We start from the raw sequence: 12061 nt of genomic DNA on the forward strand, positions 1-12061 counted from the left end.
AGCCTGGAGGGTTCTAGAACTGCGCGGCGCTCGGTACCTACCCAAGGTAAAGAGTGGCTGCCCGTGGGGGTGGCGTCGCCGCCGCGCCCGCCTCACCGGCACCACCTCATCACTGGTTCATCCGGTTAGATTTCTGAGATGCACATCACTCCACCTTCTGACCCTGCCTGCATGACTCCCCAGTTGCCTTATGAAGTCGGAAAACCTGAAGTTCCATTTCTGTTGCCCTGGTTCCTCCCCAGCACCCCGGGCCGTCCCACCACATCAGGGGGCCAGCTCTGCCCCAGGTGACACCCAGTTTGAACTGCAGTCACGGAGGGCTCTCCAGGCCACGTCTTTGGTGCAGTGGCCCTAATGCCCCACCCCTTCTGTCTCCTGCCCGCACGGTGACCATGACCCCGCTCACTGCATCTTCTCTTCCTCGTTCTACGTGTGGCTAGCTCAGTGTCCCTCAAGCAGGGCTTGAAAACAGACACCATCTCCTAGTGTCATTTCTTCCCCCCCCCCTTTTTTTTTTAAGATTTTATTCATGAGACAGAGAGAGAGAGAGACAGAGGGAGAACAGGCTCCATGCAGGGAGCCCGACACGGGACTCAATCCCAGGTCTCCAGGATCATACCCCAGGCTGAAGGCAGGTGCTAAACCACTGAGCCACCCAGGTGTCCCCACCTAGTGCCATTTCTGAACCTTCCAGGCATTCTGAATGGGCTGTTAACTAGACTAGAAGAAAATCATCTTCAATGTTGACTTCCAAAAGTGGTGACTTCCAGAAAAGAAAGCTTTTGAAAACTCCCAAATACTTAGCAATTTTGTTTGCAGCTCACCCAAACCGTGAGCTCCCTCAGCCCTCCCAGCTTAAAGACACGCCTTCAGGTCTCTTGCAGTCTCTTACTATTCCAAGTGCACTGCACCACAAGAGGCGTGTGCAGACCTCGCTGTAAATGTCATTTGTTCCCATCAGCCAGTGTAGTGTAGAGAAGATGACGGCCTCTGTTTATGTTGGCTATTTTAGGGTACTAAATCAGGTCATATATCAAAGCAGCCAAGTCTAAAAATGTAGAAATTGACTTTTATTTATAATTTGAAGATTTCTTTTAACTGAGGTCAACACAATATATGCTTGTTCTTTCTGGGAGACACATTAACGAAAAAGCAGGCATTGGGATAATTTGATCATTATCCAAATAACTCAAATAACACTCATAGCTGTCTCAAATTTAGGTGAAATTACAGGGAGGTGGGTGTTGAGATTATAAAAAGGGATGCTTCTGGTTTCGATTGAGCAAAGGATTTACTCAGTTTTCCATCGACTCGATGGAAGAGATAAAATCGGGCATTTCATTTCAAACATTGCATTTCTTAGATTCATTTTCTCCTAAAAAATTATGTTAAGAAACGGGGACGTGAAAGCACTGAAAAGACAAAGTAGCACGGATGTACATATTTTATGTTATAACGAACAACCATGTTATTTCTCATTTAGCTGAGAAACAAACCTGAATGGTCCACGGGCATCTTTTTGTCTTTCCTCCCATCCTCTTACACATTAGGTCCAGAGTTTGGAAATTATTATTGCTAATGATTTTTTCTCATATTTCTCTCTTTTTGCTCAACATGTTGAGTGGTAAAAGTGCTTATAATGTATAGAAATTAGACACAGACTAATTATTACTCTCTAGAAAATATTTATTGACACATTTTAATTTTCTTTCCATTTCTGAGAAATAAACGTAACACACAAAATACAGTAAAATGCACGCTCCCCATTTCAAATAAATATATTTTACTCTTGTAAAAAATTTAATAATCTGTGTCATTCACCACAATATCTTAATCAGTGAAATAAAACAAAGAAAATCTCTAGTTAAATTGTCACTTATTTTAATGGTTCTCATGGCATTTTGCTGGAGAAAAGGAACACTGTTCTCTGTAGAATTATATTCAGACTCGCGGACTATTGCCTCTTGTTTGGAGAAGACAAAGGTAAGCTCATTTTAAAAAGTGTCGAGCCTCAAAAGAGCCTTAGTTTGGGAGAAAGGTAGCAACCGAGATTTTGCTGAATGAGCGACATTATGTGCAAGCGTTCTTGTTAATACTTCCTAGAGACCAGACGACTATTCTGAATTACAACGATTCCAACGCATCACACAGGCAATTTTTCAAAATTAGTGGTTAAGTATTTAAATTAACGGTTATGTACGTAATATGAGCCCGAAACGGAATTTTAAAGCTCTATCAACAGGAAAGGTTAAAGATAATGGTGCTATACAGGACAAATTTATCCTTTTCACTCACAATGATTATTCTTAACGTTATAGGAACTGAAATCTACTGAATTACACAGACTTAGCACAGACTCTTATATACACATAGATCCCTGATCAGTTTAAGACAACGTGGTAATTTGCTCTTATAAGTAGTAAGAATATTTCAGTAACCAGAAAAAATCACATTTAGGTAGTCACCCAGCTGCAGGGTTTTCATATGTAAAATCTACCCACTTTCAAAAGAACAGGCCACCAAGTAATACGACTCACTACATAACCCTGCCTAGTTTCCTGCATCAGGAGTCCACTGGTACCTGATACACTAGCAAGCTTATGGAGGCCAGCGGAGCGTCCAGCTCGACTGCAGCCCCCGCGCCGTCACAGCACAGCATGTTTACGTGGATGCAGAGATGCTGGTCACGCTGTGCCACAGCATAAGCCTCGGAGCATAACTGTGTTCAGAAAACATCTCATGCAGGCTATAAAGTGGGTATGACATCTGCCCTCAGCATCATAAAGGGCGCCAACCACTGCCCAGGTGGCGACTTACAAAATGAAACTTGTCCCTCTTCACTTGAAAGGGTGGAAAACGACACGCTTGGGCATTCCTTGATGGCGACATCTTTATCTCTACGCTTTTCTGAAACAGATAAGTGTGCACTCAAAAATTCACAAGTCCAATAAAACAACTCTGCGGTCTCCTCCGTTGACATTCTTCTATAGTTCCTCCATCTCAAAGTGTGTGGTAAAGCTGTTTGCCATTGACGTGTGCTCGAAGATCCTCGACAGGCTCGGTTTCAGCAGTTCCACTGAGTGACAGGACAGATGCTGAGACGTGTCATTCTTCAGGGACATCATTTGGTCTGTCCCGGGCTCCCTTCTATCGTAGTAGAGAGCCCAGAGCAGAGTGATGGTGAGAATCATGGCCAAGATCTGTGTCACTCCAATGGAAATTCCCAGAAACCTCAGCACCTGCAGTTGCTTGGTTCCTCTCAGAAAGGAATACATTTTCTTCCCGCAACCCTGTAAAAGGAATAGCGCGGCATTAGGTTGGATGTGTTACAGAGGGTCCAAAGTAATGAAAACAAGTGACGTGTATGAGTTAATGGAACCAAACAACTCGAATCCTAGAAGCTGAATACGGTGATTCTCAGCAGGGAGCACCGATGAGAAACCAAAGGGCAGATGGAAGTGAGCACTTTTTGAAAAGCCTGCCCGGGTGATTCTGATGAGCTTTCCCCTTCTTCTGTCTTCCTCACAACCTGAAATTGAGAGCCACTGGTATAAAACACAACTAGAGCAGGGGGTTGGTGATATACTTTTTTAAGTTTATTTATTTATTTATTTTTGGAAAGGGCCAGACAGTAAATCTTTTAGGCTTTGCTGGCCATATTGTCTCCGTGGCAAACACTGATCTCTGCCAGTGTTAACCAGAAAGCCACCACAGACAGGAGGTACACAAACACACGTGGCTGCATTCCAGTGAGACCTTGTGAACAACAAAAAAGCAGCGGGCCAGATTTGGGGCATGGGCCATAGATTGCTGACCCCTGGTAGAGACCAATCCAAATTTTTCAAAAATAATGTTTCCTTATTATTATTTGTATTCGCTGTTCAATGATAGCTCATTTGGTGAGAGATTCCCCACCCCCCCCCAAAGATCAGAGATGCTTGCCCAGTCCACTGCTGAAACATGCTGGTGGGTGGAAGTCCCTCTATTCTCTTTCCCCAACCCTACCCCCCCTGCACGCAAACACTTCTGCCCACTGCCAAGAAATACACGTGGAGGACTATCTGGCCTGACATCAGGATCTACTTCTACTGGGTAAGGGTCGGAAAGAGTCTTCAGCGCCCCTACGTGCCAAAGACACCCGACTTCAAAAGATAAGCAAGGTTTTTGTTTGTGTTTAGTGTTACACATAAAAGGCTAAGGGGTGCCTGTGAAAGAACAGAATTCTAGAAGGAGAGAAGGGAAAAGAAAGATAAACAATAACTAAGGATAATGGAAGGGATGGGACAGGGGAAAGGAGGGAGGATGTGAGTAACTGCTGGCATAAGTCACGTCTCTGGTGAGCAAAGCACAGAGAACAGGCCGTGTCTCTGCTGCCTCCACAACATGGAAATGATAATTCACTCTTCTAAAGGGAAGCTTATTCTAAAGGAAAGTCTAGGAAATAATTTTTTAATAATAGATTTCAAGAACTTTGAAGATTCTACGATTTCCCTCTATTTGGGAACAAACAAATCAGCCTGCCACAGTTTTATGGGCTTCTGGCAGAGGACAGAGACCAAGGCCTCTATTACTCATAGCGACAGCAATGGCCAGAGCATGTGCCAGCTCCTGGAGACCGAAGGGCAACGCAGAGTCAGACAGCCAGACGACGCCTGCGCACACAGCGGGTGCCATTATCAAAGAGAAACCTCAAGCTGAGGCAACCCGAATCTCTCATGATGGGTGGTACGCATACTTGCCCTTTGCTTTGGAGAAAGACATTATCTTTATTAGACTGGAGAGTAAATACACCCACCCTTTGCTCTGGAGGGAGACACTATCTCTACCGTCAAGGCTGTTTTGTGTGCAAAAACCCTTGAAAAGAGGGGGGCCTGAGTGCCTCAGTCAGTTAGGCATCTGACTCTTGATTTTGGCTCAGGTCATGATCTCAGGGTTCTGGGATCGAGTTCTGAATCGGGCTCCAAGCTCAGCACGGAGTCTACTTATCCCTCTCCCTCTGCTCCTCCCCGCTGCTCATACTCTCTCCCTCAAATAAACAAACAGAATCTTAAAAAAAAAAAAAAAAAAAAGCAACACCTTGAAAAGATAGTCCAGAACAAAAGCATCCAGTGCTTCTATGCACAAGACATGCAGAAATGCAAGAGACCCATGGGAAATTTATCTCCCAGGGAAGAACCTGACTTTTCAAAGCTTTTCTTCTGAGTTTGTGTTAACAGTCACTCAGTCCACTTACCCTGTGGAGGCAGCTACTTGAATAAAAATGAATTGATAATAAACTTAGAAAATTGCCTCCTTGTTTTCTTCTCCAGATTCCACAGAGAACTCAACTAAATCAAGGAGAGCAAGACTAACTGAGTCAGTTGTTAATTGGCGCATGATATTGGAGGAGAAGAATGAACAATACAGAATTCTTAGACTTCCAAAGACAGTGATCAGTGACTTTACTCCAGTAAATCATTATTCTCAAGAAACAAAAGATTAAGTAAAACCCGTCATAGACCTATTTCAAGAGCTTTTTATGGTAAATCATGTAATGCAAATTGACAGCAAGAGATTAGCAAAATATCATCAATTTTACCAAAAATGAGATTAAAATATTTATAATTTAATACTAATTAACACTGGTTCATTAAAATCACTTCTCCGGCCATCTTTTTTAATACTTACACAAATGTGCAGGTGCATCATGAACACACCCCCTACACAGACATACACACATGTTCTGTGTGTCACAAAGAAAATTCACCAAAGTTCAAATACTTCCCAAGGAGTCCATTCGGCTAGTCTATCAGAGCCAACTCATTGTTAGGTTTATGTGTAATTCCAACAAGCATTTTTGTATGACACTGGACAGAATAATGGTTATAAGATCATGGACCACAGAACCAGAATTCTGAATTTCAGGTCCCTGCTCTCCTACTTATAAGCTACATGACTTTGGGCAAGTTACTTACTCTTTCTCCGCTTTGGTTTTGCCATCTGAAAAAGATAATAATAGTGTTGACCTACTTGGGTAATTGGGGAAATGAAATGAATAAACACACTACTTAGAGTGGGGTCTAGTACATGGTAAGTAAGAGTGGTGTCAGCTCTGATCTGGTGCGTCTGCCCACAGAAGACTAGAAAGCTCAAATTGAAATAGAAACTCTATGAAAATCAAGTATGGATGAGCAAGTACGAGGTACTACACTTTTCAAAAGAGTATGAAAATACCCAAATCGCAGCACTGTGCCACTCCTGAGTCATGATACAACAACCCTTGCTCATAAGAGCCTTGGTGGCTGACACTGTTTTTGAAGATAGTGAAGTAAGTATCTAAAATGACTACGTGCCACTGAGACATTCAATCACCACCTTCCCATGAAGCAGAGAAGTGTTTAATATAGTTTGGAAAGGGTCACATCAAAGACAGTTAAATTTAAAAGGTTTAGCTTCAAACATCTGGAAAATTAACTTATATGGATACAGTATTTAACATCATTGCCAGTTCCAGATCACCATATCCATCTATAGAGAAAAGAAACTGACATAAAATGGCTGGGGATTATAAGTAGTTAGCTCCTTACCTACAGTCTCAGTACTTATAAAATGCAAATAAATGATTCATTAGAATGGATATATCAATAACTCGGTAATAATAATTAAAATGAACTTCAGAATTAAATATGAACCATTCAAGAAACGCATATGGTGATGCCTCAATCCCATGAAATGCTTTAAGTCAATTAGCATTTGATTTTTACCTTTTCGGGAGTCACTGCTACTTAAATTCTACCTCGATAGTTGTTCTTTTTCTGTGGGACCACGTGATGAATGAGGCAGCTTTATCATGATGTACACTTCTTATTGGCATAAGGTCTCCTACCCTTTTGACTAATTCATTCAAACTTAAAAACACTGCAGGAAAGGTAATGTTTCTTTTTCAAATACATGAGTAAAAGCAGGCAGAGAATGAAAACTAAACTAGAGTCTGCTGTATTTCATATTTCAGTTTCAGGGAAAGTCTGCTCTAATTATATTTCAAACAACCACACCTATTAAGGTGCTACCGTACATCACATCATCCAGGATGGTCTGGGGCATGTGATACCCTAGTTGACATTGAATACGCTCGAGTGGGAGGGGACTTTGGAAATTAAGGAGTTCAACTTTTTAACCTTTAAAAATAGGGCTAAAAAGCACTTCCAGCACAACATCAGCAAAACTGGCAGGGAAAGGACCTCTCAGTATTCTCTCTTCCATATAAGCAATGAAAGAACTAGCAAAAATAGTCACAATCGACTTTTTTAGACTCTGAAAATCAACCAAACCTTGTAGCAATCTGCGGAGCCTTATTCAAGAAAAGTACCAGAGTCCCAGTCAGAACAGCAAGCTCTGTCACATTTTAATTAGCCCTACCGCATCTCCTCTCCCCAGCTCTGCAGTAGCCTTGAAAATCAACAGCCCATAATTACAGGGAAACTGGTGGCCTGGAAGCCAGAGGCAACAAACAGCATTGGAGCGCCTTCAAAGCGCCATTCTCAGAGAGCTGTCACTATTCGTCCTATCTGCTGGTGCCCTGGAAGACCTCACTGGCAAGGCTGTTTTTCTTTGAACCTGATTTGGAGCTCTGCCGGGGCAACAGCCTTTTCCCTGAGGGTGTTTGTCAGAAGCAACCAGACAAACACTGAGGCTGCCCGAGGCAGTGCATAATAATTGCACACACTGAGCTAGTCAAAAAGTTGAAGAGGAAAATCTGGGGGCTTGAGTAGCCCACAGGGACCTTGGCCAAGCTCTGGGAGATCTGGAGATCTCACAAGTGACACGCACGGGAGTAGGGCAGTGCTCCTGCCCAGGGCTGTGGACATCCTAAGGAAAGAAAGGAAGGCAGTCAGGTCTTACCTCTGGCTAACTTGGAGCTCTGGGAACCCTTGACAGGGACTGGGAGGCTTGTTGGTTTCAGGCCTCTAATGGAAATCTCTGTTGATTCATTAAGCGATCCCTGAATTAGCTGAGCAGACCTCAGTGGCACACGTGACAAAGAATACAGGCTTCACAGAATTCGTTCAGGAAGTTATTAATGAGCAAGCAAACAACAACAGACTTCGCAAGGGGCAGGAGAGTCTGGTTTCCAGAGTTGCCACATTATATGGTTTAAAATGTCTAGTTCTCAACAATAATAACAAAAGTTACAAGACGTGCAGAGAAAGAAAAACAGATGGCTCATATACACACACAAAGAGCCTTCAAGAAAATGCCCTTCTAACGAAAGGAATTCCCTCACTAGACAATCCTGTCCACCCTTGAATAACACTAATTCTTCAACTTTTCCTTCTTGGAACCTGTCTTCTTAAATGAGATGTGTTGGTCCTGGTTCTGCTCTCAGATGATCTCTTTTCCATAAGGTAGAGAGCCGGATCTGAAGAGCCATCACTTTCTCTGGAACTATTCTCCAAGCTAAATACTCCTAATTCCCTCAAGTTTTCTAAATACATACACTTCCTCAGATCTATTGAGCTCTTTCTGGATTGTGCTGATTTGGTCAATCTTTCTCTGAAAATAACACTGATTTTTAACTTTAAGAAACTAGAAAATGCAGGAAAGTATTAAGACAACCAAGGCTGTTGTGAATGTTTGGATCCTGGGCAAACAGTTTTTCAAGGTTCCCTAGAAGTGTGGACATGGGATTGTATCACATGATACAGGGTCAGGACCTGGCCTCCTTCCGGATCTCGGGGATGATCTGACACTGTGTCCACGTGGGCAAGGGTTGCTTATTCAAAGCAAAGGCCGCAGATTCCTCGGTTTTTACAACAATATGGCAGCCCTAACGCTACCTTGTTTAGTTTACAAAGTTCGTAGATAACCCCTCAAACAAGACAGAATTTTAAGACTTTCTTTTTCAGAATTTTAAGACTTAAGTTTGTTATTAGAGTTCATTAAATACAGGGGTGCCTGGGTGGGTCAGTCAGCCTTGGCCTTAGGCTCGAGTCGAGGATAGAGCCCTGCCTCCAGGACCCCCAGGTCAGGCTCCCCGCTCAGCAAAGAGCCTGCTTCCCCCTCTCCTTCTGCACTGCGACCCCCGTCCCTCCTGCTTGTGCTCTCTTGCTCCCTCTTTCTCTCTAAATAAATAAATAAATAATCTTAAAAAAAGAGAATTCATTAACAACAAATCTCTCTGTATTGTACATAATTTAATTTTGATGATGACCCAGATGGTTCTGCAGCAACTTGCAGCATATCCAGCGTCACGCTGAATATTCGTGCATCATTTACACAATTACTTAAAAGTGAGGGATTAACTTTCCAAAAGAACATCCCTCTTCCTGAGGATGGTATTTTTGCAGATCCCTGTGCAAGCACTGTCCTCCTCAGCCACTCTCAACTCTTCACAGAAACAGCTCAGGGCTGACGGCCCATGCTCCATGGTCCTCAGTGAAGTAATTCAGTCTGAAAGCAAGTTGTGAGCTTATTTTCAGCCACTCAGATAATCATGCATGAGGTTTACACTTTTCAGTGTAAATGTGGACACTTTTATTGAAAAACAAGACCCTAAGTCTAGGGAAGGAAAAAAAATACAGATGTATCTCTATATCCTCTATTGTACTATTCATAGAGACTTAGTTGCATAAACAAACATTTCTGTTGAGTGAGTCAAAGAGGAAACAGAAATGTTAGAGTTCAAAACTGCATTCCATTTCACAGAGGGTGTTTGATTCAGAATTGGAAAGAACTGAATTACACTTCCATGCTTTGCTCAAAATGAAATACTCTTATAGTTGATTTACGTTGAATATTTTTTCTTCTTAAATAAAGCTACGTTAGTCCTACATTAATAACTTCAGAAAATTCAGCGGTATGATTAAGTATATTGGCTCACCTACTTTGCTCGCTGCAGGATTAAAATTCTGCTCAACTATTAACTGCAAATAATAACACGATTTTTATCAGAGAAAAAAAATCACTAATCCCTACATCTCGTAGGATCTATTGGAAGGCATGTCAGGATGCCTGATGTCACTTGAGGAAATGATATACTAGAAATTATGCTCTGATCTAGCTCCAGAATGATTTTCTAAAATTAGAAGAACCCTTTGGTCTTTTAGTACTCACTATTCACAGGCCACATAAAAAAAATTAGGCAGACTTCTAATCAGCTTATGAAGATGAAGTATAAATAAAATCTCGGTGCCAATCCATGTTGAGTATTGATATTTTTCTAATGGATGTTTGGTAATAAACATGACTCTCCAAGTTTGAAATGACTGCGTTAATTATCAGTTACACAGATAAAATCTTCAGCCTTATTTCTTCAAAAATTAAAAAACTGAATGCAGTTCATGAGTCCACGAGCTTTACACAGGTGGAACAGATGTTCCCCACTGATAAACCTACGTTGCTGTGGGGTAAGAAATGCTTCCTTAAAAAAAAAAAATTTAAATAACAAGTAATAAAATTCACCATAGGACTCCCTGTTCTCTGAGTAAGGCTAACCAAACCCATGCATAGGAAATGTAGTTGAAAAAGTCTTCCTATTTCTTTTTTAAAATTTTATTTTTATTTTCTTATTTTGAGAAAAAGAGCAGAGAGAGAAAGAGAGAGCTCACAAGAGCAGTGGGGAGGGACAAAAGGAGAGGGTGAAGCAGGCTCCCCGCAGAGCAGGGCGCCTAGTGCCAGGCTCCAACCATCCACCCAGGATGCCGCGATCATGACCCGCGCTGAAGGCACTTAACTGACAAGGCCGCCCAGGGCCCCAAGCCCTATTTCTTAATGCCAGTCCCTCATATCTCATCTGGTTCTCTCAATATCCTCACTGGGTAGACAATCACCAAATTCAAAAGACTGCATCTACGGGACATTTTTCACCTTTACAGAAAGATGTGGTTGTAAAGAGACCCTAATCAGGAGCCCAGACAATGCGGACCTCCCTTGCCAGGTCAGCTCCAGCAGGAGGCATTCCCTGGCCGAGGGAGCAGTAGCACACACAAGCTGCTCCTTCACACGCTCTCGTTGGGCCCCTGGCCACCTCCGTGTCGTCCCTGAAACCCTGACCTGAACTTCTCCTTTCAGCAGCACAGATACAGAACACCAGCAAAGGCATACTTTCTTGTGTTTACGACCAACACTGGGCACGCTTTGGCTAGTTAAAAATCCAATCAATCCTAGATCGTTAATTGTTCTATTTCCTTTAATAAATATGTTAATAAATTACAATTATTACTGTCATTCCAGTCATTAGCAACCACCACGTACAGAACATTTGTGTTTATTACGTGCCGCGTGGTTGGCGAAGGGTTTCTCATTAGGAAGCTCGACTCGTCTGTGTAATAGTAGAATGAGGTAGGTACTGTCATTTTCTCATTATACAAATAAAGACGTGGAGGTTCACAAGTGAAAAAAAATCTACAAACACGCGGCTTGCTCCTCACCATGTGCTCCACATCTCAAAATTTTAGTGTCTGAAACCATGCACTTTGGAATCAAAGAGATCCACCAGGTTAGGTCATGCGCAGCCCCTTGCACCTCACTTTTCTTATCTGGAGAATGGAGATAATAATATATGCCTTCATAGAAATATTTTAGGGCTTAAACAAGGTCATGTGTGTTCACGGAGCTTTATACTTGTGTGTCTTATTTGAAAAACTTCCCAGGTATACTCACCAATCCCTAATTTACTTGACGTCTCCACTATGACTAGTAGTATTTGCTGTAAGCAGGTGCTGTTACAGATGTGAATTCTCTCTCCAGACAAGCCTGATGGGGCTTCTTTGGTCACCTGCATTCTCGAGGTGAGAAAAATGAAACCCAGAGACAGGAAAATCTTGCCCGAAGTCACACAGCAGGTAAAGGGCGGAGCAAAGATGTAACCTCCAGAGTCCCACTAACTTCTGGATCATGCTTCTTCCCTCTATAGAAAACACAGTCCTGTCCTTCCCTGGGACTTCCAGGACACTGCTTTTCATTTCTCCTCGGGCTCCAACAGGTGGGTCTCGTCCTCTGAACTCCATGGTGCCATTCCCCGATTTCTGTCCCCTGCTGCGTAATGGCCCCATCTCTTCGTGAGATCTCATCTCCCACCACG

The 12061-nt window shown here is 42.6% G+C and overlaps 1 protein-coding gene across 5 annotated transcripts in view; it reads right to left on the minus strand.

The window, feature by feature from the left end:
- Positions 1-1055: 1055 nt before the first annotated feature.
- The window catches only part of TSPAN12 (tetraspanin 12), a 65376-nt gene continuing 54370 nt past the window's right edge, over positions 1056-12061 (minus strand). For all 5 annotated transcript variants that reach the window (XM_041727427.1, XM_041727425.1, XM_041727429.1 and 2 more), the window contains one exon: positions 1056-3290. In XM_041727427.1, coding sequence (XP_041583361.1) covers positions 2985-3290 — 306 coding nt within the window. In that variant the 3' untranslated portion in view covers positions 1056-2984. The remainder of the gene's footprint in view (positions 3291-12061) is intronic.

Source organism: Vulpes lagopus, chromosome 13, assembly GCF_018345385.1.
Source record: "Vulpes lagopus strain Blue_001 chromosome 13, ASM1834538v1, whole genome shotgun sequence".
NCBI classification, from domain to species: Eukaryota; Metazoa; Chordata; class Mammalia; order Carnivora; family Canidae; genus Vulpes; species Vulpes lagopus.